The sequence below is a fragment of the Tiliqua scincoides genome, chromosome 5, assembly GCF_035046505.1.
Source record: "Tiliqua scincoides isolate rTilSci1 chromosome 5, rTilSci1.hap2, whole genome shotgun sequence".
NCBI lineage: Eukaryota > Metazoa > Chordata > Lepidosauria > Squamata > Scincidae > Tiliqua > Tiliqua scincoides.
In genome coordinates, this window is record NC_089825.1 from 29,016,716 (window position 1) to 29,044,557 (window position 27,842).

General features: G+C 42.4%; 2 protein-coding genes across 3 annotated transcripts; one reads left to right on the top strand and one right to left on the bottom strand.

Annotated features, from left to right (window-relative positions):
* The first annotated feature begins 3,563 nt into the window (after positions 1-3,563).
* Positions 3,564-20,837, top strand: MIOS (meiosis regulator for oocyte development). Of its 2 annotated transcripts, none has more exons than XM_066627252.1 (11): positions 3,564-3,598; positions 5,105-6,476; positions 7,412-7,510; positions 9,245-9,502; positions 11,224-11,393; positions 12,040-12,105; positions 13,155-13,313; positions 13,669-13,821; positions 14,080-14,284; positions 15,856-15,985; positions 18,915-20,837. In XM_066627252.1, the coding sequence occupies exons 2-11, from the start codon at positions 5,180-5,182 to the stop codon at positions 19,009-19,011; spliced, it is 2,634 nt and encodes an 877-aa protein (XP_066483349.1). In that variant the 5' UTR covers positions 3,564-3,598; positions 5,105-5,179; the 3' UTR covers positions 19,012-20,837. The 2 variants fall into 2 exon arrangements, with proteins under 2 accessions (XP_066483349.1, XP_066483347.1); XM_066627250.1 differs by having other exon boundaries at positions 3,571-3,807.
* A 730-nt stretch (positions 20,838-21,567) lies between these two features.
* Positions 21,568-27,813, bottom strand: RPA3 (replication protein A3). The gene is made up of 4 exons (XM_066627253.1): positions 27,643-27,813; positions 25,568-25,642; positions 24,716-24,824; positions 21,568-23,451 (listed from the first exon to the last, which is right to left on the bottom strand). The coding sequence occupies exons 1-4, from the start codon at positions 27,739-27,741 to the stop codon at positions 23,375-23,377; spliced, it is 360 nt and encodes a 119-aa protein (XP_066483350.1). The 5' UTR covers positions 27,742-27,813; the 3' UTR covers positions 21,568-23,374.
* Between the last annotated feature and the right edge of the window lie 29 nt (positions 27,814-27,842).

The window sequence follows — 27,842 nt, forward strand, 5'->3', positions numbered from 1 at the left end:
CCAGATACAAAAGGATTATTAATACTGTAATCTTGATAGCAATGCTTGTGGTCATTTTTTTTTTATTTTAGTAACTGTTACATAATAGCTTTAGGCTGATGTCCAGGATATGTTGCTACTTTAAGCTTCTTCTCATGAATAAATTATTGAAAATCTGACAGCCCTGAGTGTGTGGCTGATAAGACAGTGTTTATTTATTTATTTATTTATTTGATTTATATTCCGCTTTTCTCCCCGAAGGGCACCCAAGGCGGCAGTGTTGATATGGACTTTGGCTTGATGTTGCTTCACAAGTTGAACCTCACTCATGTCATAGTTCATAGCTTAAAAGAGAAGTTAGAAACATAGGAAGTAGTTTATGGTTCAGTAAAATATTACATTACACTTACATATTTTCACTTCTAGGATAAAATTACGCATCTAAAAAAACATATTTAATAAATCACTTAATGTGGTTTAGTTACCCCTTAGCATCCTTTAATTACCCTGATTGTGATTAGGGTGATTAATGAGTAATTAAAGGAGGGATTTTTTTTCACCAGTAAATACATGTTTATGCGAAACTAGGATTATAATTTATGATCCTGATTTTTGTAATTGAGCCAGAGGAAAGTAGATATTCCACACTGATAATATGGAATATTATGTCTGTAGCATAAATGTCCTCCATGAAACCCATGATGGTAAGCAACCAGCGTAGACAAGACCGTTAGCACAATTCCATATATGTTTATTCAGAATTAAGTCTCACTGGGTTCAGTGGAGCTTACTTTGAGATAGGTATGGATAAGAAAATAAGGAAAGCCCTGTTGGATCAGGCCCAGGGCCCACCTAGTCCAACTTCCTATATCTCACAGCAGCCCACCAGATGCCTCAGGGAGCACACACAAGACCACAAGATGCTTGCATCTTGCTGCCACCCTGCATCTAACATTCTATTTATGCTCATACCCCCCAGGAAAGACACCAGATTACATGAATGGCTTTGCAACCTTGAGGTTATGAATGAGGAGCACACATATATGTACACATAAAGAGCTAAAGAGAATGCTGCTGCTGCAGATCTACAAAAACAACTTCCTTATATATAAGGGTTGGTATGAAAGTAATGTGTCCTTTTTTTTTGTTTCAAATCTGGTGCAGCATAATTTTTCACGTTTGACTGGGTGGTCACTAGAGGTGTTTAGTTTCACCACAAGGAGTGGCAATGCTATATGTCATATGAGTGCAGTGCATGAGAAGTTCAAAATGGTGGGTGCCTCAGATACTTGTGTAAAACAAAGGGCTGTGATTGAACTCCTTACTGTGGAAGAAATTGGTCCAATTCAGATCCATACTCGACTATTTATGGTGCCATGCCATTCTATCATGTGTATGGTGCAAGATGGTCTCAATCAGTACAAGGTAAGCTGTAAGCTGGAATCAATGCTATGTAAGCTGATTCCAATGTTAGAGTCAGTCCTATGATCTCACATGTGACAATTCTGCTCTGGCAGGGGAAAGGCGGGGTTAAAATCTTTTGAATGAATGAATCCTATGCCAAGTATCTTTCCCTTGCTACTGGATAACCACTGTTAGCCCTCATAGACCTACAGTGAGGCGACAATGCAATTCTTCCATACAACACATCCAAGTCAATCCGAGCCACAGTAGCTCCTTCTAGCACAGAATATTTTGTACAAATTGTGCTAAATTCTCATGAGCTGTGCAGAAAGTTCTGTATTATCAGTAATATTAGTAATATTCCTTGATTGTACAATCAATTTACGAGGGGAAGTGGGAATATCCCTTCTTATCCTTGCAAAAGATGATTTGGGCTCCACCTTGTGGGTTCTGATGGCACAACATTGGATTCAGATTAAACACAGTAGGGTAGTTTTGGTACTCACAAAACTTTTTTGTCACGTTTTCCAGACTCATAAAGAGAGTCTGGTCCAACAAGAAGCTGACAGAACATACCAAGATCCAGGTCTACAGAGCTTGCATCCTGAGTACACTTCTGTACTGCAGCGAGTCATGGACTCTTCACTCACAACAGGAGAGGAAACTGAACGCTTTCAACATGCGCTGCCTCCGACGCATTCTCAGCATCACCTGGCAGGACAAAGTTCCAAACAACACAGTCCTGGAACATGCTGGAATCCCTAGCATGTATGCACTGCTGAAACAGAGATGCCTGCATTGGCTCGGTCATGTCATGAGAATGGATGATGGCCGGATCCCAAAGGATCTCCTCTATGGAGAACTTGTGCAAGGAAAGCGCCCTACAGGTAGACCACAGCTGCGATACAAGGACATCTGCAAGAGGGACCTGAAGGCCTTAGGAATGGACCTCAACAAGTGGGAAACCCTGGCCTCTGAGTGGCCCACTTGGAGGCAGGCTGTGCAGCATGGCCTCTCCCAGTTTGAAGACACACTTGGCCAACAGTCTGAGGCAAAGAAGCAAAGAAGGAAGGCCCATAGCCAGGGAGACAGACCAGGGACAGACTGCACTTGCTCCCAGTGTGGAAGGGATTGTCACTCCCGAATTGGCCTTTTCAGCCACACTAGACGCTGTTCCAGAACCACCTTTCAGAGCGCGATACCATAGTCTTTCGAGACTGAAGGTTGCCAACTAGGTAGAGTGAATTAACTTTGCACAGCCTCCTCAAGGACCCCGCCTTCAGAAATTCCAGTTTCTCCCTTCCCTTAGAGTAGAAAAAACCCTCCCGCAGGCATGGGTTAGGCAACATGGTTAGGACTGGGCTGAAATCCCATTGAAACACTGAAAACTAATCGCACTGAAAACATCTCCTGCAGAGAGCATTCACATCGATAGAAACATGCAGTACTAATTCTCACTACCGGTCACTGACTTCAGGAGCAGGCAAACTTTCAACTTTAGGAATCCTGGACCTTTAACAATTGTACAGAAGAGGGAATTTCAGCAGTTGCAGCTTGTCTCCTATACAATCCTATCCACACTTTCCTGGTTGTAAGTCCCATTGACTCTAATGGGGCTTACTTCTGAGTAGACTTGGACTCTGAGGTTGCAACCCTATCCACTTTACTGGGAATAAGCCCCATTGACTCTAATGGGGTTACTTCTGAGTAGACACACATGGGCTTGGGCTCTTAGGCTGCAACCCTGTCCACACTTTCCTGGGAGTAAGTCCCACTGACTCCAATGGGGCTTACTTCTGAGTAGACAGGCATAGGATTGGGCTCTCAGGCTGCAATCCTAGCCACAGTTTCCTGGGAGTAAACCCCATTGACTCCAATGGGGCTTACATCTGAGTAGACAAGCATAAGCTTGGGGTTTTAGCCTCTTAACTAAGTGTCCACAGCCAAAGCCCGCATGCCCAACATTGAAAACCAGCGCCTTCCTTGCCCCCCTCAATGTTCCACGCCGACTCCGCCCCCTCTCCGGCGCAGCCAATCGCCTTGCGCCGAACCAGCAAGTGGTGCGAGACCCACGCCCACCGCTTCCCAGGCGCCCGCGTCCCTCCCGACTTCCACCGGAAGTGCTCCTCTCTCGCCCCGGAAGACGTAGTGGCGCTTCCGCTTCTTGCTGCCCTGAAGGGTGGGGAGGCGGAGGCGGCTGCTGGCGGTTCTCTGGGTGCGTGTCCCTCTGTTCCGCAGCTCTCCCAGGGACTGCCCTCTCGCCCCTGGCGGCAAGTCCGGCCCGTGGGTCACGTTCAGCGGCCGCGTCTCAGCGCGGCGCCGGGAGTGCCAGTGGGAGCCTCGCGCGGGCCAGGCCGGGGGGCTTGGGCAGCGCCTGGCGCTGCGGTTGGGCTGGAGCCCCGTCCTCTGCCTGTCTACTCAAAAGTAAGCCCCGTTAGAGTCAGTGGGACTTACTCCCAGGAAAGTGTGGACAGGGTTGCAGCCTGAGAGCCCAATCTGTATGTGTCTCCTCAGAAGTGAGCCCCATTAGTGTCAATGGGTTTTTTCAAATACTCCTAAAGGTCCTGGCAAGTATCCCTGGAGGTGGATTGGAAACCACTTTGATATTGAGCACCTTGGTATGATGCTGGATGACAGATGCAGCACTTCTGTTAGGTGACTCTCAATCCGGCTCTCCATCTAAACATGTGTACTGGCATTTCAGCAGGCAGCACCAACACAAATGTTAAATACATTAATACCCCAGCTATTGGTGAGGGATGGAGTCTCACATTGCACTCAAGATGCATTTTTAATTGAGGCTCAACACAATGACTCAACGTCAGGGGTGCTGTTTAAAGAAATCTTTACTGGGATTTAAAGATGAAGTCAGAGGCAGTACTGAAGCCTCCTTTGTTTAGCCAACACTCCTAAAAATAAGATGCTGACTCAGTGCATTGTGCTCAGTAAAGTGCTTTAATGCACCTTTGAAATTCCTTTTCTTTGTACTTCTGCGTCGGTGTCTTTCTTCTTAAGGAGAGGGAAAACCACACCCATTTTAACAGTGGTGTTTCACACGTAGAATCTTTGTCTAAGAGAGAAATTACCTAAAGCAGTATTCACAAAGGTTCATTAGACCAGTGGTGCCCAAACCCCAGCCCGGGGCCACTTGCGGCCCTTGGGGGCTCCCAATCCGGCCTGTGGGGAGCCCCCAGTCTCCAATGAGCCTCTGGCCCTCTGGAGACTTGCTGGAGCCCATGCTGGCCCGACGCAACTGCTCTCTGTGTGAGGATGACTTCAACCTCTCACCTGAGCTGTGGGACAAGGGCTCCCTCCACTGCTTGCTGTTTCACACCTGTGATGCAGCAGGGGCAGCGAAGGAAAGACTGGCCTTGCTTTGTGCAAGGACTTTTATAGGCCTTGAGCTACTTCAGGATCATTCATTCATATAAGTTCCATCTCTAATAAATTCATTTATGTAAATTTATTCAAATTTTAAATGGAACTTAATTTTTTTTCCCAGCCCCCAACACAGTGTTAGAGAGATGATGTGGCTTTCCTCCCAAAATGTTTGGACACCCCAGGGTTAGACTCCCATTACATAGTGACTTCTGAAGGAATTGGGGACTGAAGCATATATAAATGATATTGATGGAGAAGATATTTGCAGTATTTCTCCAGCTTATAGCTGGAAGATATTTAGGACCTCATTGTGTTTTAACTTTCTGTATTTTTTTTTAAGTGTCCACATGATTGAACACAGCTCTAGTCTTCCAGCAACACTTTAAATTAATTCGACCAATTTGCAGCAGTAGACATGAGTGGCTCCAAACCTGATATTCTGTGGGCTCCACACCACGTTGATCGCTTTGTTGTGTGTGACTCGGAACTCAGCCTTTACCACATTGAATCTGCTGTACGTTCTGAACTCAAAGCAGGATCGCTGCGTTTATCTGAAGAAACTACAGCTACCCTATTGTCCATTAATTCAGATACTCCATATTTGAAATGTGTGGCTTGGTATCCTAAATATGATCCTGAATGTCTTCTGGCCGTTGGTCAGGCCAATGGTCGAGTTGTACTTACAAGTCTTGGCCAAGATCATAACTCAAAGTCCAAGGATTTGATAGGAAAAGAATTTGTTCCGAAACATGCTCGACAGTGTAACACTCTGGCATGGAATCCACTGGACAGTAATTGGCTTGCTGCTGGCCTGGATAAACATCGGGCTGATTTTTCTGTACTGATTTGGGACATAAGTAGCAAATACACTCCAGAAACTCCAGTTACTACAGAGAAAGTGAGGCTTTCATCTGGCGATACTGAAGTGGGGCTGGTTGTGACAAAATCACTTTATGAATTGGGGCAGAATGATGCTTGCCTTTCTCTTTGTTGGCTTCCACGGGACCAGAAACTTCTTTTAGCTGGAATGCACAGAAACCTGGCTATTTTTGACCTTAGGAATACAACCCAAAAAATGTTTGTCAATACAAAAGCTGTTCAGGGGGTAACAGTTGATCCATTCTTCCATGATCGTGTGGCTTCCTTCTATGAAGGTCAGGTTGCCATATGGGACCTTAGAAAGTTTGAAAAGCCTGTGTTGACCCTAACAGAACAACCAAAACCCCTAACAAAAGTAGCTTGGTGTCCTACAAGAACTGGATTGCTAGCTACTTTAACCAGGGATAGTAATATCATCAAACTCTATGATATGCAGCACACTCCTACACCTATAGGGGATGAAACTGAACCTACAATCATTGAAAGAAGCGTGCAGCCCTGTGAACATTATATTGCTTCCTTTGCATGGCATCCCACAAATCAAAATCGAATGGTAGTAGTGACTCCGAACAGGACTATGTCTGACTTCACTGTGTTTGAAAGGATCTCTCTTGCTTGGAGTCCGGTTACTTCTTTAATGTGGGCATGTGGGAGACATTTGTATGAATGTACAGAAGATGGAAAGGCTGATTCCTTGGAAAAAGACATTGCTACAAAAATGCGACTCCGGGCTTTGTCCAGGTATGGCCTTGACACAGAACAAATCTGGAGAAACCATATTCTTGCAGGAAATGAAGACCCACAGCTGAAATCACTTTGGTACACTCTGCACTATATCCTTTTAAGTACTGTTTAATAATCAGGAAAGGTATTGTCAGATCTCCAGGACTGCCTTCGTTATAAGGCAGCGTTTTTTGCTTTGATAAAAGGTGAAAGGGTTATTACCTTAATGCATTAAATGTCTTTATTTAAAAATAAATAATATTGCTCATTCATTCGGTGCAACACATGATGGTTCTTTGACATAACTAAAAAAAAACCGTAAACCTTTCAAATGTAGATTGAACATTGTCCTGAGCAGACTTCAGGAAATAATCACCTGTTTTTATTCATTTAAGCAATTGAAGTTTAGCTTTCTGAGGCATTTTTGTTGCTTTGTGACTATCTTTGTGAATGTCTTTGCAATTACAAAAAAGAAAAAAGGAAAATCCAATTTGTACTGTTTACAAAATCTAGTTCTCCACGGTGATAGGCTACATTTCACTGGGATAACCAAAAGTTGTTTGTGTGGACCTGAGTAGCACTATGAGGGCCCAATCCTATTGTCCCGTAACACCAATGCTGAGCTGCAGCGCTGGCACTAGGTGTCGTAAATGTGCGTGTTTACGGCAGCACGGGAGAAGGGAGATCCAGCGCCAGGCCAATGCCAGTCAGAGGCCTCCTCCACGGATTCTATCCTTTTCAGCCCAATACGGAGGTTCTCAGGTCTGTGCTGGCAAAGTAGCCAGTGCAGACTTTAAAAGCCCCCTTGCCAGGCTTGTGCCCTTACTGGGCCTGTGCGAGGCCGCTGGATACAGCAGTTGCCATTTTGGCACTGCTGCACGCTGCGCTGATAGATGGTGTGAATGTTTCGCCAATAGTATGTTTTTATCAGGGGCTTAGGTAGACCAAATCCAGGAGGGAAAAACTTCCAGGACAGTGAAAGAGCAGCACAATGTTTACCCCACCCCATATAATTAATAACCAAGTTTCCTATATCTGAAAATACTTATGAAGCAGTACACTGAGGATATGGATCAGAAATTCACAGGAAACAAAGGATCTTTAGTTTATGCAGGCATCAAATCTATTGTGAAAACATCCATGGGTAAGTGCTTGTTGATTGGTCATTTTTCAAAAACATGCCTAGCCTTTTTTGAAATGAATGATTTAGACCAGGGGTGTCCAAAGTTTATGGCAGGAGGACCACATCATCTCCCTGACACTGTCTGGGGCCGGGGAAAAAAAGGATTAATTTACATTTAAAATTTGAATAAATTTACATAAATGAATATATTAAAGATGAACTTATATGAATGAATGAAGGTCTTGCAATAGCTCAAGGCCTATAAAAGGCCTTGCACAAAGCAAGGCTGGCCTTTCCTTTGCTGCCGCTGCAGCATCACAGATGTGAAACAGCAAGCAGTGGAGGGAGCTCTCATCCCATAGCTCATGCGAGAGGTGAAATAGTCGCCCTCATGCTAAGAGCAGTTGTGTCGGGCCAGTGAGGGCTCCAACAAATTTCCAGAGGGCCAGAGGCTCATTGGAGACTGGGGGCACCCTGAGGGCCGCATTGAGAGGCCTTGAGGGCCGGGGTTTGGGCACCCCTGATTTAGACCATCCTCTCTCTCTGCCTAACCTACCTCACAGGGTGGTTGTGAGGAGCAAATAATTAAATACCTGTATGTATGCTACTCAAGTTCTTGAAGGAAGGATGGGAAGAAAATGGATCTCAGAATAAGAATATCCTCCTCTTTTGTAACTTTTAAACTGTTTGCGTGCTGTTCCAGAGTGCACTTTCTGAATCTCTTCTCTGACTTGCATGAAATTCCAATTTGCCACCTACACCCCCAAAGCAAGAGCACAATTCTATGCATGTTTATTCAGAAGTAAATCTCATTGAGTTCAGTGGGGCTTACTCCCAATTAAATATGTGTTGGATTGGAAGTGATGTCATGGCCTGAAGTGACATCATCAAGCAGGAAAATTTTTAACACCTCCCATACAACAAAATCAGATTAAATATGCAAGGAAATTAAAAGTTTACAATACGTATAAATTTAAAGAATTATTTAAAATAAACAACCATCCTCCTAATCGTCCCAAGCAGTTACTGATCGGATTCAAAAAAATTCTCCAAACATCCCAAAAGCTGCAATCCTATCTACACTTACCCAGGTGTAAGCCCCATTGACTAACATTGTTAAAAGCATATACATATTATATGCATATACATATTAGCTTGTTAAAAGTACAGATCTGTAACATTTCCCCAAATTCAGTCATATATCATGGTAGTATCAAGTCTAATGTATTAAAAAATAAAATACACATTGAAATGGGTGGAGACCCACCTGAATTGGCTCATGACCCACCTAGTGTGTCCTGACCCCTAGTTTGAGAAACACTGTCCTAGACCAGTGTTTCTCAACCAGTGATGATACTTGAGGTGGTGTCCAACGGTATGCATGGAACCCCGAGACCCCTACTGCCTGGCAGCCTTCCAGCACTGCAATGCAACAAGCAGCAGTAGGAAGCTCAGCAGGCAGAGTTCCAGCGTGTACTTTTTGCATGCTCAAAAAAGCCCTCAAAAGGCTCATATCCTTCCTGAGCCTCTTACTGGTATTTGTCATGTTGCATCTGGCCTCCCAATCCAGAAATAAGTGGTGAAGACATAATCACCAATTACTTCTGGTGGTACTTCCAACAGGTGAACCGTGTGAAGTGGTACAGTGTGGGACAATGTTGAGAAACACTGCTTTAGACAATTATAGTTTGTCATGTTTTTGAATGCTAAAAGGTTGCATTTCTGTGTGCAATAACTCAAACGATTCCTCTTCAGGAACAACAGAGAACCTCAGGCATAGCAGGGGCGGCTCTGATAGACAGGCAGATATTATTCAGTATCTGAGTGAAGAGAGATCCTTGGCTTTGCAGCTTTGTGGATGGATAAAGAAGAGTACAGATCTGGATGTGGAGCCCTTTCTGAACTCCTTGGAACAAGAAGGAGACTGGGAACGAGCTGCTGCTGTAGCGCTGTTCAACTTGGACATACGGCGAGCAATACAGATACTGAACAAAGGAGCTTCTTCTGGAAAAGGTACGTATTTTGACTAGGTATCTTCCTGGATTCCTTTTTGTTGCATTTTGTTTATACCTGCTCAGTTGTGAACTAGGTGTTTATCTTGAATAGCATCTCAGCAAGCACTTGTACCTTCAGGAGCGTACTCTGCAAATGGTAGCTTCCTCTGTGAATAGAAGGAGTGTTCCATTCTTGGAGAAAGTTTCCATTTGTGGAGTGAATTCCTGACTGTGGAATCCCTAGTTGAGATGATAATAATAATAATAATTAATAACTACTAGGTATTTATATACCACCTTTCTGGTCATCGGATTACTCCTCTGACTTTATTCAAGGCGGTTTACATAGGCAGGCGTTTCTAAATAGGCAGGCGTTTCTAAATCCCTCAAGGGGATTTTTACAAAAGGTTCTCTCTTTCAAAAACCAACAACATTTCAGAATGGGTCTTCCTGATTTGGTCTCACTTCTGGCCTCCAGTTCTCCCAGGCAAGCTGACAAGCAGCTCCATCTCTCACATGGAGGTCAGCCAAGACGCTTCTTGCTCACACCAAGAGCAGGTGGAATCACTCAGCTCAGCTTGTCAGCTGCTTCAAGATGCCACACACTATCTCCAGTGTAGGCTTTATAAAGTACAGGTGTGCCTTGGTATCTGCAGGGGTGCAGTTCCGGAAGCTGCGCAGTTAGCTGAATCCTTGGATACCGGGGATGCCCCTTGCCCTCTGGAATTAAAAAAAAAAGCACCTTGGAGGCTTCCCTGGTCTTCCTGATGCCTTTTAAAGGCTTAAAAATGTCACTTCCAGTTTTACTAAAAAAGAAGTGACTTTTTTTGCCTGAATAGCCATTCTGAGGCCTGCAGAGACCGCAGGCAGATGCATACAGCCTCTGTAGGGCTCGGAAGACCCTTCAGAGAGTGTGGGGGGGACGCAGGGTGCAGGGGGCCCTCCTGCATCTGCAGTTAAGTGAATCCGCAGATATGTGGGGGGGGGGCTTCTGGATCTGAAGGTCACCTTCCATCCACAGGAGGTGATTTCTTCTTGCAGAAGGGCTATTTTGTGCCTCACCTTAAAACGTTGCATGAGAAAAGTTGTACTAAATTCAGAGATGTTCTCCTACTTGGAAAAGGTTGAGAATTGCGGTGAAACCTCCCTACTATAGCTCTGTGCAAACTCTTCTGCTTGCACAATAATTTATGGAACAGAGCTAACAGGTGATTTTTCACTTGCTATTATTTGGATCCAGCCAAGTACATTGGAAACAGCTGGCTGCCCAGTTCAGTTAGTGAATGGATGAGCATCGCAATCCTCTTGTACACTGAGATGTGTGAGCAGTTAGATGATAAACACTCAACCGAAGCGTTTATTTGATGGTGTATCAAGTCTTGGGATCAGCAGTTCCAGAGTGGCAGATCAGAATAAACAGTTTTGCAATAACAAACTGCAATAAGTATAAAATGGCCCATGTAGATTGTGTTACTTTTTCACTTTAGTAAACGTTTTATCTCGGCAAGACAACCGAATCTCAGGATGCTGTAAAACTTTCTGCATCACTGAGTAAGTTTTGTTTCAGGATCCATGCAGTAGCACTTTTATATTACTTGAGTGGTTGATTGCTACAGTGGAGGAGGGTGCAGATCCTTACACTGTTCTAAAAACAGTTGTATTTTTTAAATTATGTATTAGAAGCAGAGTCACACGGCTTGAACTGTTGGTTACTGTACTATGTTTGTGTTTGTTGTGCAGGCAACCTTAATCTCAATGTAGTGGCCATGGCATTATCAGGCTACACAGATGAAAAGAACTCCTTGTGGAGAGAAATGTGCAGCACGCTGCGGTTACAGCTAAACAACCCTTACCTGTGTGCCATGTTTGCTTTTCTGACAAGTGAATCTGGTTCTTATGATGGGGTTCTGGTAAGCCTATTTTGTTAGTCCAAACCTTCTTCAAGGAAATACAGTACAGAGTGGGGAACTTGACCTAATGGTTTATGTATTAGAAAATTGGTTCCTGGCCAGTTGCATGATTTCTTAAGTAGCTTTTGGGAAACAATACTCTATGGAAAACATTATAAAAAGAAAAATACCAACTTAGGTTTATAGACCGTGGTCATGAACTGGAGAGTGTTGTTGGGTATCTTCAGAGGTATCTGTGTTTTTGCCCCATTATGGCGAACTGCTACTAGAATTCCTTCAGGAATAGGAGGAGGTGCTTGGAAGGCAGAGAGAGAGAGAGAGAGAGAGAGAGAGAGAGAGAGAGAGAATGCCATATATCTTAATGGACAAACAACTAGATGGGAGTGTGGTTATAACACAGTGACTTTGAATTTGTCAGATGCAGTTTTCAGTGTTGCGAGATGTATGTACGTTCCAGAGCAGTTTTTCAGGGGGCAGAGGGGGCTCTCAGGCTGAAGTGGAGGTGAGGAAGATCAGTGCTATGTAGAAATCTTTCATGTGCCCCCTCTTAAAATAAAATCAAATATATTTACGGTATATTCTTAACACCATCCTTTTTGGAAGTAGTGATGCTTTTGTCTAATGCTAATATTTTGCATTCTTCCAGTATGAAAGTCATGTAGCTGTCCGAGATAGAGTGGCATTTGCTTGCAAATTTCTGACAGATGCTCAGGTGAGACTATAATACTTGCCATTATTTTTCCCACTTTACCATGGGTCTTTTCTAAAAAGAGAATGGTATAAATAATGTAAGCCGTAATATACACCTCTGTCTTTATGGAGGAAATGAAGGACTATCTTGCGCAAAGAATTTGATAGCTACTTGCCAACCACAAGTATGATATCAACTTAGAACAAGGGTTAATGTGGCTATTTTATTAATTTATATTTATATTATTTACTACATTTGTATTTGCTTTTCATGTAAGAGAATCAAAGCAGCTTACAAATATGAAGTAATATAATGCAACCATATTTTTTTTATAAAGGTAGCATAAAAAGAATCAAATTTAAACTAAGTTGAAAATGCTTTTTCAAACAGCAGTGTTTTCGGTCAGTATGTAAACTCTTGCAAGGAGAAAGCCAATCTGCTCTATGGGGGTAGTGCATTGGAGCGCCACCGCTAAGAAGACCCCCCCCCCTTTTAAAAGACCTGTGTACAAGCTTGCGTTTGTTTGTCTGTAGCAATTGCCTTCAGAGCAGTTGCCCAGGGAAGAATTTAACTGGAAATGTTTGTGGTCTGTTCTTAAGCCACTGATGTTTTCACAGATGAAGAGTCCATATGTGAAGCCAGCCAGGCTAGTAAACGCAGGAGGGCTATTAACTTTTGTTAATGGAGTTGCTGGGCTGCCTTTGTAGCAAGTTGATGTATTGTATGCTTACGTATTGTTAAGTTTCTTATTGCAAACCTTTGTAAATAGAATGTAACTGAAGATTATTTTAGATATTCCATGTTATCCTAACTGCAAAACACTGATCGTTACATTTCAGTGCTGTGCATGTTTGTTCAGAAGCAAGTCCCATTATTTTGAATGGAGCTTACTCCCTAGTAAGTGCAGTTTAAGCCTTCGATAATGTAATCAGGGTTTTGATGTTGCAGTGATCCTTCTCTGGACACTTCATGTTCACAGCTTGGGAGGTGGGGTTCTGAGGCAGGGTGGGACTGAAAATTTCTGTGGCAAAACCCAAAGGCTGTGGTAGATCATCTTCTGTGTTTTATAGCTGAATCGGTTCATTGAAAAGCTAACAAATGAAATGAAAGAAGCTGGGAACCTGGAAGGAATCCTCTTGACGGGACTAACAAAGGATGGAGTGGACTTAATGGAAAGTTATGTTGATAGAACTGGAGATGTCCAAACAGCAAGCTATTGTATGTTGCAGGTTTGTATTTCTCTATGTAATAATTCCAGATTATATTAATAAATATGCCAGTTTTATTAATGTTGTGATTTATTAATGTCGTGATACACAACATATACTGTACAAGTTAGAATACTAGGATACTGTGGTTTTGTGCGTTCAGATTTTCTAAAATAATCCTTTCTCTTTCACGTGTCACTATCACAGTCTATAAAATTATGGCAGATTACCCTCCTTATTAGTCTAATTTATTTTTTTGTTTTGATCTAGTGTTTAGCAAAAGTTGCAGGATACTTGGTTATGTATCTGAACCTTTTAACAATATACTCTACCATTTGATTCTGCTTTCTTAAATGATGAATGTCTTTCTTTTTAGGGTTCTCCCTCTGAAATACTCAAAGATGAGCGGGTTCAGTATTGGATTGAAAACTACAGGAATCTGTTAGATGCATGGAGGTTTTGGCATAAACGAGCAGAATTTGACATTCATCGAAGTAAGCTGGATCCCAGTTCAAAACCTTTAGCACAGGTAAATGTGCTTCTAATTTTCCTGAATGCACACTGGATAACTAACTCTCATGCACATTGATTAAGTTGCAGCCAATTCACAACTAGAAATTAATCTCTTGGACTTCCATTGCTTCTGATCTTACACTGATGAGTGAAACTTGTCTAATTGTATTATTTTATAAGTTCATGTCCCCTTCTAGATTTCATTAGTTCTACAAAAACATTTTTGGTAAATATATTGAGACATCCTTCTATTTATTTTTTTTCCATCTCCAAGGTATTTGTAAGTTGCAATTTTTGTGGAAAATCAATCTCCTACAGCTGCTCAACCATACCACATCAGGGCCGGGGGTTCAGTCAATATGGTGTTAGTGGCTCTCCAACCAAATCAAAGGTCACAAGTTGTCCTGGCTGCCGCAAGCCTCTTCCTCGCTGTGCGCTTTGCTTAATAAATATGGGAACTCCAGTTTCCAGTTGTCCAGGTATGGGCTCTTGTGTTGTTTATTTTTCCCACTTTAGTTCATAGGCTTCTAACATTGATATACAGACACTGAAATGTTTGTTTTGCTTACTTGCTTTCCTTTATAAATGTTGAATGGCATTCTGTTAGAATCAACTGTTTTATTAAAATTATTACTGACTTCGAACTGCATTTTATCAGCATACATCCGATCCTCTGTGTTGGGGGTATACTTTCCCCTTAATTCATTTTTAAGTGACTCCAAATACAGTTTGAATACTAGTGAATAGCTTTTTTTTCATTTTAAGTGCCAAGATCTGGCTTAGAGAAAGCAGATATTTGTAATACATTCAAACACCTGGTTGAGAAGGATACTTGAATTCTTGAGGCCGTTTATAGGACATGAAAAAAACTATAGGAATCCTGGAATCCAGAATCTGGAATCCAGAAAACTTCTTTTGTATGCACCAAGAGTTTGCATGTACCCGGATATTTTTGTAAACACGATATTTCAAAGTGCTACTGAAAGTAACTCTGCCAAGGGGAGGGGGCTGTTCTCAGACAAACACAAGACAAAGTTGCAAGCGTGAGTATATGGAATTAGTACTGCGCTTTTTGGGTTCTTGCCTATATGTGCCAATCTGTTGCACTGAGTACCCATGATGGGAAGGATGATTGACTTCACCTTTGCGTTATTCTGAGCTGTATCCCATGAAGAAGTGCTGTCAGTATAGGAAATGTAGAATATTTAAAAAGCCTCAGTGATTGCTTGCATGGCTTGGTACCCAGGGTCAGCATCAGGGACTAGCACTGTTGGCAGCTGCCAAGGGCCTACTGCTGGTCCCTGACACCATCTTTATGTCCATTGCTGTCCTGTGGTGGAGGAGCTCCCTCAGGGCCCTACCCAGTTAGGTGGGGGTCCACGGAGGGCAGTTTACTAAGGGCCACCTGAGACTTAGAACTGGTCCTCTTGGGAATAAAATGCTAGATTTTATTTAACTAAAATATCTGTAAGTATCAGTCAGATAATTCCAATTAAATTGTATAAAAACATAAGAGCTCTGCTGAATCAGGCCAAAGGCCTGATCCAAAACAGAATCCAGCAGATTCTGTTTCCCACATTAGCCAACCAGTTACCACTCGGAAGCCCACAAGCAGATAAGGCTGTACCCCTCTCCCACCATTGTTCCCCTGCAAATGATATTCAGAGGCAGCCTCTTGAATCTGAGGGTGGCATATAGCCAGCATAACTAGTTGCCTCAATAGACCACTTCTCCACAGAATACTTCCAACTGTATGATATTTGAAAAAATGTTCTGTGCTATAACAGGTATGAAATATAAGACTGATGAATATTTGTAAACTTATTTTTTTCTTCAGTCTGCATAAAGAAAATATGAAAATTATTGAATACTCTTAATACAAAGAATTAGCTGTCTGGATTTTGGTGATGAGATGTTGACTGCTAATTGTTTCATTTCTCCTGAATTATTTCATATATTATTATTCTGTATTCCTTGCCCTTTTGGTCTCTGCTGCTTTTAAATAATGACTATGGAAACAAAGACAGTGAATTTATTTTCTTATATATAGGAGGATCCAAATCAGATGAAAAGGTGGATCTCAGCAAAGACAAGAAATTGGCTCAGTTCAACAACTGGTTCACCTGGTGTCATAACTGCAGGCATGGTGGTCATGCTGGACACATGCTTAGCTGGTTCAGGTAAGGTAACAAGGCTTACTGTGTTGCATGAGGCAGATATCTTTTGCTGGCCATATCCCTGTATGCAGCCCTAACTGCATGGTTTGTTGGATCAGCATTTACCACCAGAATGCTAATTCTACAAATTGTAAGAATGCAATAGCTCTAATTATTAAGGCTACAACCCGAGAAATGGTTGGATTATCAGCAAATTACAGGGTTGCATGATTACAGGATAAATGTGCTTTCTCAAGATATATAACAAATATCTCTCAGCCTTTTTTAAATTAAAAATCCTAACATCCAGGGGGTAGCAGTTCTAAACAAAAAACCATTTGCAGTTTTTGTGCCATTATGTACCTAGTACATAATGTGGAACAAGCTATTGGTAAAACGAATATTTTAAGTGCTTAAGGAAACAGTTCAGAGCTGAGATTGCCTTCAGCATTTATTGAGTGTCTCAAGTGTAATGTTTAATGGCACTTGTTGGATCAGTGTGTTTCTCAGTCAGTATATTCCCATGTCTTGTAAAATAAATGAAGTGTGATACTCTGAGCAAGGACTGTTTTAGGCACGTTTGCACCTTGAACATTGGACCTTCATACTGAAACTCTTCTCAGTTTCACAAACCATTTGTCACATAGTATTGGGGCGGAGGCTCTTTGATGAAATCCAGATAGTCCTCCAAAATTATGGTTTAGGACAGCAGTTCCCAAACTCTCAGGGAAGAGTTTGAGAACCTGTGTTTGCGGGAGATGGGCAAAACCAGAAGTGGCTTTTTTTAGTATTTCACAGCTGTTTGGAGGCATGGGGAGGCCTGCAGAGGGGGTTTCGGGCTCCCTGGATCCTCTAGAGAGCCATAGTGGCCCCCACGTAAGTTTTAAAACCCTTTCCTTCCCCAGCGGTGGCACGACTGTGGCAATTGTGTCACTGTCACTCTGTCCCTTAAGGGAGCAGCAACAGAGATTCCCTGGCTGGGGCGTCACAACACCCAGTTGAGAACCTCTTGTTTAGGAGATAATGAGTCACAGTGAGCTTCTGGTTTGCATGCTTCCCCCCTCCCCTTTGAGAGCATGAGAAGAAACTAAAGCTTGTACTGAAGTCGTACTCTGCACCCCCTCTTTTGCCCATTATCTTCCGTTTTCTTCATTATCAAGCAGGCATGTTCTTTCTTTTACAAGCGCTAGAACAGGAATGCGACAAGCAGGCAGACAGTCTGCACACTAGAGGGACACAGAACGTTAACAGGAAGCAGGAAGCTTCTTGTTTCTGTCCATCTAGCACAAGGGTGCTCAAACATTTTGGCAGAAGGGCCGCATCATCTCTTTGACACTGTGTTGGGGGCCGGGGAAAAAACCCATTTGATTTGCATTTCAAATTTGAATAAATTTACATAAATGAATAAATTAGAGATGGCACTTATGTGAACAAATACATTTTACTGAACTTTATAATACAAAAACACAGGAGAACTATGAACTTTGAGCACTATGAACTTTCAATGAGAGTGGTGGAGCTGTTGTCTTGATCTCAATAGTTCATTGTAATCTGGTACTAGTTTGGAGGAAGGGAACCACAGGAAAAATTCCACAACAGAGCAAGCATTTTAAAAATCAGAGGCAGACAATACAGAGCAGGTATGCAACTTTTTATCCAGGAAAAGGGGGCGGGAGAGGAGGGGAACCACAGGAAAAATTCCACAACAGAGCAAGCTTAGGGAGGGAGCCTTATAGGTGAGGGTGGCGGCGGCTGCTTTTGCTTCTGTGGTGGCACTCACGCACTCTCCCTGGCACGAGCTGCTGCTGTGCAGTGGCAGTGGCAGAGCAGTCGCTCGCCCACTCTCCTTGGCATGTGCTGCTGCGCAGTGGCAGAGGAGCAGTCGCTCGCCTGCTCTTCCTCGTGCCTTGCGGCTGAAGCGCCTGCCTGCCTGCCTACTCGCATGCCTGCCCAACCTCCCTCGCGGAGGTGCCAACGCAGGCACTTTGTCTCTCCCTGCTGCTTCAGGCTCCACATGTTGCCTGGGAGTCTGGCAGGGAAAGACTAGCCTAGCGCGCACGTGCAAGGGCTTTCAGAAAAAAGGTAACGTGAGACCTGCAAGGCTCGCGTTACTTTAAGATTATAAAAGGTCCTGCGCAGATTGCTGGGCTGGTCTTTCCCTCGCTGCTGGCAGCGAGGAAAAGCCACACCGGGAGCTCGAGCGTTGGATCAGCACGGGCCCCGGTGATTCTTCCACAGGCTGTGTGCCCATTGGAGGCACAGTACCCACTTGGGGGCCAGATGGGAACCCACAGCAGGCCGCAAGTGGCCTGCGGGCCAGGGTTTGGGCACCCCTGATCTAGCATGTTGATGCCTCTCCCTCTAATGTGCAGGCTGTCTGCTTGTCATGTTCCTGTTCTAGTATTTGTAAAAGCAAGAAACATGCCTGCTGGGTAATGAAAAAATGGAAGGTAATGGGCACAGGAGTGTGAGCAGAATACTTGTCTATACGTATAGGGCTCCCGCATATCCGTGGTTTCTGGTATTTAAGTCTGAATGCCATCGTCTGAGTTGGTTGTTAAAATGAGAATAGAAGACTACAGGTATTATTTGAGAGAGGCCTTTGAAACGCACTATAATATGCTAAGCTTGGAGAAGCCCCACATACATAGGCCTCTGCTAAAATAAAATGAGTTGTGGGCAAAATTTCAAGTAGGAATAGCTCTGGAAAAACGAGAGAGAACGTAATCTTTAATAGCTCTTAAATTTCTTGTTGCCTAAATTTATTATCTGTATTTTGCTATATCTGTGTATTGTTTTACAAACCCTTTATGTGCTTTTGTTTTTTGTATGAAAAATTTGATTTTAATTTTTTTGGGGCAGTGTTTGCTATTGAACAGCTACAATTTCTGAGACAAATGCATTTATTTTAAAACAATCTAATAGTTTTATGTTCCTTTCTTTTCTTGTCCAGGGACCATACTGAATGCCCCGTTTCTGCATGTTCATGTAAATGTATGCAGCTGGATACAACAGGGAATCTTGTCCCAGCAGAGATGGTCCAGTCATAAAATATTAGACCTTCAAAACAGGGTCTCTCTAATAGATGTCCTTCTCAGCCCACACACATACCTCAGAACAAGTTGCTCATGACTTGCCTGTAATAGAAAAATAAATCATTCTATCACATCAACCAATTTGATGTGTGGATGGTTTTGATGTGCTTTATATAGCATAGGTATTGCTGGACCAAGTCTTCAAGTGTGTCATGTGGACTCTGTTCAGTGGATTGTGAAGCAATTCATTTCAAAGGCATTTACTGAGGCTTCATTGAAATTCGAAGCACCGTTCAGGAAGACTTTCAGCATCACACTGTCCAGACCTTGAGCCTTCCAGCATCTGAGATGAGCCAGCATTCTATATTGTGTTTCTTCAACTCCATGAACTTTCAAAATACTGTTGAATCTGTTCTTGGAAAGATAAATGAACTGAGTCATGCGGTAGATTTATTGTATGCAAACAAAGTTTCTGTCAAGTTTTTTAACTGATATGCCCATCTATAGTTTGTTCATATAGTGCTGTTCTATGACATCTCCAAGACAATCTTCAGGTGAGTCAAATCTTTTTTTGGTTTGTTTGTATGACTAGATAGCCAGGCTCCAATTTCAATATGACATGCTTTTGTGGGGCATCTAAAATTATAAGCAAGGTAATTTCTCATATTGGTTATTAATTAGCAGACACTGAAAGTATCCAGCATTTGAAAAACATGTCCTGGGATTTTGCAGTATGAATTACACAGATCCAAATTTTGCTTTGGGTCAAAAATTCATTTGTGCTAGAAAGCATAAGAGTATAATGTGTAATTAATAGTATCCTGAAACATAGATAGGGTTTAACTGCAAAGTTTGGGCAACTTATTTCTTACCAGTTGTCATTCTGGCAACGGTTGCTCATACTACACATTCATGAACAACTTCTTCCGTAAAATAAGAGATCTGGCTTAATGAAAAAATAAAGAGTTCTGGGGTTTAGGTGACTTGCCTGTTGGTTGAACAATATAGGAAGAATTGCCACTGAGAAAAGAACACAGGATTATAATACACTGACTGGTACAGTAAATATAATTTGTTACAATTTATGTTAAGGGATTTCTACTGTTAATTAGCAACGAGGCAAAAGCATGCCATTCAGACTTTGAATAGATAACTAGAAACTTGAATTTCCTTTGCAGTTTCAATGCAGTGTTGTAATTGTTTGAGATACATTATAGCTGCCTTGTTGACAATCTTTTAAGTCTTAGGTACAAGGGCTTGGATCCAAGGAACAGTGCATATTATGTGTGCTTTCCCACTTCAGTTCCTTGTGTCTCCTGAAAGGCCACCAAGGGTTGGGGAAGCCTTTGAAACAGGAGGTAATACAGTGCAGGACCTGCACCGCAAATCACTGAGACACACACATTCTGTGCTCCAGTGGAAAGGCGCAGGGCACTTGATCCATGTGCTTGTACACAGACATTTTTAAAAGGGAAAATTGAATCCTTAATGAAGATAGAAATATTTATTTCTACACTAAGTACCTACTTGACTTACTTCCATTCAGAATTCCATTTTTTTCTATAGAATTTATATTGTGGTGCATATCATAATACCCAACTTGTTAGTGTATTTTTTTACATTGACAAAAAATAACATTTGCTTTAATGATTAGGTTTCTAAAAGTAATTTTCAGCCATTAAGAGCAATGTATAGACTTTATTTTTGTGTCATATTTGAAATATTAAAGCATGAATATTGGTGTCTTCTTTGTAAATGGACTTATTTTTAATATAACGATGGATTGCCTTTAACCTGTAATCTGGGTGTCTAAAAGTAGTATTTTTGTAAAATAAAAGGAGCTGTATTTTAGACTTTAAAGGCATCTGCTCAGGAGTCTTTCCTGCACCTATCTTCTTTAACAGAAGAGGCAGCGCTGCAAGTATGCAGTATGTCCCTTGAAGGTATAGAGCTGTTCTCCCATTGAAATGTAGAAGACACCTGTGTATATAACAGGAGTTCCGCATAAACATTGATGAACTCGTGATCAACACCTTGGGCTTTGTCGTTGCACTGTATAATCATTCTGGCCTGCACCGTTAGGAGGGACATGCATTGACTTCAATAGATGAAGGTTTTTAATACATCTTTCCCTTCTTCCTGCAACTGTAAAATTTAATTTAAAAGGATTTAGTTTGACATGTTTCAATTATGATAACCTCTTCATGTTCCTCATATAGCTTCTTTGGGCTGCAGTTCAGTACTTGTAATATTTTTTCTATTATTGTCCAAGTTATTGTTCAGGCAGTGGAAGTGAGTAATTAAATTCTACAGGAGTAACTGGCATATAGCACACAATTTATAGCCATTTGAATTACTTCCACATGTTTTCCCACAACTCAGCAGTGAAAAGTACAGGAGTAAACCCCATTCAACAGTGGAACTTCTGAGAGCTTGCACAAAATTGACCTAGGAGTAATTTGTCCACATGCTTTAAGTTTTCTCTCATATCTACTCATACAATTGGAAACTCTGCAAAACCAAAGTTAGAATTTTGTACATTCCTTTTTGCTGTAGTAACCATTCAGTTACTTCAGTAACATATCTAGTGGTTTAATGTACTGGGAAAATAATTCAAAGGGTATACAAACACACAAGATTGTCATTTCTGTTTAGGCTTTGTTTACATGTGATAAATCAGATGACAGGCATTTTACAGAGATATCTAATTGTAATTATTTTAGCACATTCTACCATATAAAAAAGTGATGATCAGCCTGTTTTTGTAACCTTAATCTACAAAACTGGCAGCCTAATCCTAAGCTGCCCAGTGCGCAGAATTGCAGCATCTAATACATGGGTTCCTGCATGCTCCAGGAAACCGCTGGCAGCTCCTCAGGAGAAGGGGACATTGTAAAGCACATAGCCCCACAATGGGGCTACTCAATTCTACAGCAACCCAAAGGTTGGCGTAGAATCAAGAGTCTCCATGTTGGGCGGCCAGCCTGACACAAGGCTCCAGATCCGGTGGAGCAAAACGTCACAGGTCCCGTCTCCCTCCACTCTAGAATGCTTCCACCGACCTCTGCATGAGCAGCGGAGCCCCGGCGCTAGGGCCTGCAAATGTGCCTTACAGCATGCTGGTGGCAAGCTGTCGTGTAAAGTTTAGGATTGGGCCCTGAGTTTTGTTACTGTTCTGTTAAAGGCAGATGATAGCTCACATGAGCTATCTAGATGCTGGTCTACACCCATCAGTAAGTGGCATCCTTGAGTGAAGTCTGAGCTTTATGCAAGAACTATATGATCTTTAGTGTAAAAAGACTGTTTGATAAATACTTTCTTTAATCTCTCAGTAAGTCATGAAAGTAGTTTTTTTGGTACAAGCCTAGGCATGTCTACTCAGAAGTTTCACAATGGGACTTACTCCCAAGTAAATGGGTAAAGGATTGCAACCTACTTCTCAGTTTGTCCCCTACTGCCCTCTGCAATGTGGAAACACTACAAATCTTACTTCATATTTTCTAATTACCCAGTATTCCAAATACAGGTCCAACTTTTTATACACTTTTAAAAAAACTCATGTATTAGATTCACTGATGGCCACTGCAGATAAGAAAGACCCTACTCATCCCCTGGAGAAAAGGAAAAAAATTCCCTTTACAATCCCCATTCTAAAAACTTTTCTAGGGGGTCAGACTATTAGAACTGCTATTTTGCTGCTAGTTCCAAGAAAGGCGACCCTCTACCTTGCCCTGGCTTGCCAAATAATGGAATGCAGAAGTTATTAATCACCAGCCATGAGCCAGTGCAAAGGATGGAGGTCACTTTTCTCAGAGTGAGCTGCAAAATAGTAGTTCTAATTGACTACCTGACTGACTTGTGTTTTAACTGCTTTTATTTAACAGTTTTGGGTATTTGTGGAGAGTCCCAGAACCAAACCCCAGCAGATACTGAGGTCCCAACTATATTCTAAAAGAGCAGTGCCTGCTGCAAGTAAATGTCTTTAGGAGCCTCTAGATTCATGCCAATCTAATATTGTTGTTTTGAAAAGAACCACATTTCACACTGAAATTATAACGTTTAAAAAAAGATAGCATATATTCACCTCTTTTCAGAAACACAAAGCAATATAACTAGATTGCTTAGTTATAACCCCCATAGGTATTTTCTCATCCAATCTAAAGTACCAAAGTGGCATTCAAAGAACATTACCTTTCACAAGAGACAAAGGCTTTCCCCCAGGAAGAATAAACTTCATTTAGACCCACTGGGAAGTATAGAAATACAAAATCCAAAAGTTTATCATTTTAGCAGAACTTATTCCCCACAGAGATTCTTTAATAGTGCAGTTCACTCGTGTATCAGCTGTCCTCTTTAAAGTTGTATCAAGAAGTGTTGGTTATGGCTCAGCACCAAAAGGATAATACTCAGGAAATTCGTGGATAACTTTCAGAGCTTCATTATAGAGAGCAAGATCTGAAAGAAAGAGCAGGGGAGAAGAAGGAAGTGAATTTACTAATGTAGATGGAGAGAAACTGCAATATTTTCATAAATGAACTTCTTCCCCATTAATTATTCCAAAGTCAAAGCAGCTCAAAATATTAGAAGGGTTACTTTTACAGATACCATAATCAAGTATTAACTAACAAGAATTAGTTGCTAGAAATCCAATTGACCAACTGTTGCCAAGCGCACACACAATAGATCATCTATAAGAGCAAAATAACCAGATGGAATGGAAGAAGCCAGGATCTTGAGTCATATAATGGATTCTGGGCATTAGTAGAAAATTGTATTGGCTGCAACATCTAGTCAATTACAGTCATGCGTCACTTAGCAACAGTGAGGCAGACTGGCACCCCCCTCGCCAAGCAAGTCCTGATATTATGCAAAGCCTCTGAAGGCAAGGGGAGCCATTTCCCCCTTACCTCTGGAGGCTTTCTGAGCCTCGCAGAGGCAGCGTGCATTTTGTCTGTTTCAGGCAAAAAGACATGACTTCTCAGGAAACTGACGTCATGTGTTTTCCGCCAAAATGGCCAGTCTGAGCCTCGCAGACACAGCATGTGGAAGTGTGCTGCCTCTGCGAGGCTCAGAAAAGCCTCCAGAGGTGAGGGGAGCACTGCTCCCATCGGCTTTAGAAGCTGAAGGGTGAACAGGATCAGCGATAGCCATTGCATATGCGGGCTGTTGCGGGTTGGAATGTCGCTAAGCAACGTTCACCTGCATATCTATACCCTGCTTTTCAGTCACGATAGATTCCCAGAGCAACTTAGAATTAAAGTTCATTAAAAGGTACAACAGGTTAGGAATACTGAAGTATTTATTGCACTGTCATCTGATCTTTGGCATTTCATGGCATAGACCACTTTGCAGGCTTTTCACTTCAGAAGTTAGGAAGAAGAGCTTCAGATGGACACAGTGTGGCTGGTGGTAATGATGAGTAACATCCACAGTTTTCATTCCTCCAAAGCAAGGAAATGGTGGATTCTACCAAATAACAGTCGATATGGAAGCCCCTCTTAAGTTGATTTGCATTCTTTGATCTCTTTGAACAGCTAGGTCTGAGAATGATACACAACTATGAAACTTGTATTGATTTCCTGATAGCAGAATGCAAGACACTTAGATTAATGTATGGAAAGCATGTTTAGGAAAGCATGTATGGAAAACATGTTTAGGAAAGCATTGGGAATTGCTCACAAGATGAAATTTAAAATGCAAAAGAATACAATTTACGTACCAAACACACTTTTATCTTCTCTGAATTGTGTATATGATGCGCACATTATGTTTGCTTGATTTGTTACACTTCCTGTGACTTCAATGACTCCAGATATCTCTTCATCAAGCTAGCAAAGCAGATGTACTAATTAATGCTTCCAGATATTAGGAATTTTAGTTGGTCACTTTCAACCCTTTCTCCCCCATTCACTCTGCAGTCTGTAATAGGCGTCCAGCATAATCTACTTTTTGCCCAAACTCAGCAGCTATAGCAAACTATACTTACAGCTATGAAGCATCATCTCACTTAGGGAAAGTCTATGGAGAACCCAGTTCTATCAAGGCATGTTTATCTTAACCCCATCACTTGCCTCATTTCCTGTTATCTTTATTTTCACCCACCTCTAAAATTTAAATGGCAAATTAAATAGGGCAGGGGCTATTTCTTTTGCTTATGTTGCTCAAAGACATAAAATTTAATACTGATGATAATAATAAAAGAACATTGATATGGTTTGAAATGGACAACAAGCAATTCATAGACAAACCAACAGGGAAAAACAGTAGGGAATCATCATGTGTCTACCACTTTTATAAGATCAAGAAAGAGATAAAAAGCTGTTCAGTAGCAGAAAAATGTCCTTAAAATACAACCTCTGTGCATATTTGCCATACTTCAGTAATCACTAATGCAGTAGTGCTCATTCTTATTAGTGCGTAGATACTAGAATTGCACTAATTCTTTGTATGGACCAGAGTTTAGAATCTGATGTCCTTTCTCAAAACTTTGGTGCTTATGCAACAGTTCTGTTATTAGATTCCTTCTCTAGAATTAAACGTAGGACATGAAACCTTCCAAATAGATACTCACTGGCTCATTTAGCTCAATAGTTGCATTTTTTCCTTCCCCATCTGACAGGAAGAAAAATTTCCCAGATGGATGAATCTGCAAAGATTAAAAGATACTGCTTATTTTTGAAAATAATTTATATTAATTATAGTACTATACATAGTACTATACTGTACAGTACTATAGAACACTGTAATAGAACAACATGAATTCATACAGTCATACAAAGCAGTACTCATATGAAATATCTATAGTAAATCAATAGTAAAAAACAGTATTTGACTGGACCTTGCCCACCAAATAACCAATGAGCACACGTTTTCTAACACAAAGCTTTCATCGAGGAAAAGCAACGTTAATTGTATTCCAGTATAATGCTTAACATTAGAAAAATAGGTGGGAAAATACTAAAATTGGTGAGAACATCACTAGCTAGTTGGCTCTTCCATCATACATTTGTGTAACATGGACATGTAAACATGCAGAAATACCCATATCTATTCAAGGCCGCAAAAAACAGCAATGCCTTTAAAAGGAAGAGTGTACAACATGAAATAAATTATTCAGGTTTTGTCTGATCAATTGAAATCAACTCAATGGTGGCTGGTCTTATGACTGTAATAAAGATTTTCTTCTTCTTCTTCAACTCAGTGTTCACTGCCATGCACCTGATGAACACAGCTATATCTACAACAGCTGAATTATTTGTTTCAGGATGACAATGATCATCATTAAAAATATCCCATTAAACCAAGTGGCTTTTTTTTTTGCCTCTCCAGGCCATTCTGAAACCTGCATTAAACTGACATAGAAACCAAGGCCGAAGAGAATACAGGCAGGGCCTTGGGATCTGTTCTTGGACACCACCACCACCCCCCCAACCGAATTTTGCAGATACCCAAATCTGCTATCTTTGCCCCATTAATCTTCGCACCCAGCTGTGCTCTGGCCCTCTCTGGAGGGCTTTCTGAAGCCCTGGTTATGAGATTAATGGGGTGAAGATTGCAGATTTGAGTATCTGCAAAATTCAGTATGGGGGGGGGGTTCTGAGAATGGATCCCAAGGCCCCACCTGTATTCTCTTCAACCTTGGTTTTTATGTCTAATGAGGGTTTCAGAATGGCTTGGAGAGGCCAAAAAAGCCACTTCCATTTTCCCCGGTGTTCTTCAACTTTGTGGGGTTGCAGCAACTTACAGGAAAGAAAAAAGATGAAGATCACTGAAGACTAACTGCATGTCTACTCAGAAGTAAGTCCCATTAGAGTAAATGGGACACTCCCAGGAAAGTGTGGATAGGATTGGGCTGTAAAGCACCACCAGCTAAAGGAGGAGGCATCTGGAGTCCTTTGAATTCAGCCTTTTTGGTGTCCCAGTCCTGCTCAGCTTCCTAGCAACTGCGCTGACATAGCTTCTGCTAGTGCCAGGCTTCCAGGCAGCTTTTTCTGGTCTTTCTAATGAGAGCTTTTGGTGGCAGTGAACAGTGCTGGGAGGGCATCAAGGTGGTGGGGATGGACGCATGGTCTCGGTCTCATTGGGTTCGTGGCAGAAAAGGCTGAAGACATCTTCACCAGTCATGTCCAGGCTGGGAGGCCACCTGGAAGGCTTGGGGTGGCTGGGAGGGCTTTTGTGAGCATCAGAAAGCTGCTTTGGAGTTCTGCCCATCAAGCCAGACCTGTGTTGCTTGCTGGGTCATGCTCCTGTTGTCCTCGGGTCCTACCAGACACCACCACCAGGACCCTGGTGGTGCCCTACCATGCTTGAGACTGCTGCAGTGGACAAGATGCCTGGCTGCCGAGAGTGGGGCTGTTGGTCAGGCCCTGTGGCCAACACTCAGGCGAGCTTCAACCCTTTCTGCCCACATTTGGTCCCTGTTGCGTATATGCAACGCTGGGCAGAAGTGGCTTAACTCATCGCTCCTGGGTCAATCCCTCGCCCACGCAGGCAACCCTCCCCTGCGGGGGGAAGTCCAGGAAGGAAGCGGGGAAACGAACGTGAGCGGTCCATACACGTGAACCGCTGTTCACACGTGAGGCCTGCCCGCCCGAGGCACACGTGCCATGCAAGGCTTCGCTCAGCAGTGCGGGGGCTCCTCCTCACCTTCTCCACGCGCCCCACGAAACAGACGGGCCTCCCAATGTACTGAGCCAGCTGGCTCGTGGCTATGCGGGGCCGGGCCGCTGCGAACACGTCCGCCATCTTAGAGCTGTCACGCCCCCTGCCCGCTTCGTCGCAGCTCGCCTAGGCGGGAAACGCCGACTTCCGCTCCCGGAGAGGACACTCGTTGGGCTGCCATGGCA

Bases quoted from the DNA above. Each gene is read 5' to 3' on its own strand.
- MIOS (XM_066627252.1), top strand. From the start codon at position 5,180: ATGAGTGGCTCCAAACCTGATATTCTGTGGGCTCCACACCACGTTGAT. The intron at 7,511-9,244 runs GTAAGTGCTTGT...ATTCCTCTTCAG, and splicing joins TATTGTGAAAACATCCATGG to GAACAACAGAGAACCTCAGG. The intron at 11,394-12,039 runs GTAAGCCTATTT...GCATTCTTCCAG, and splicing joins GTTCTTATGATGGGGTTCTG to TATGAAAGTCATGTAGCTGT.
- RPA3 (XM_066627253.1), bottom strand. From the start codon at position 27,741: ATGGCGGACGTGTTCGCAGCGGCCCGGCCCCGCATAGCCACGAGCCAG. The intron at 25,643-27,642 runs GTGAGGAGGAGC...TAATCTTTGCAG, and splicing joins TCGTGGGGCGCGTGGAGAAG to ATTCATCCATCTGGGAAATT. The intron at 24,825-25,567 runs GTGAGTATCTAT...CTGCTTTGCTAG, and splicing joins CTATTGAGCTAAATGAGCCA to CTTGATGAAGAGATATCTGG.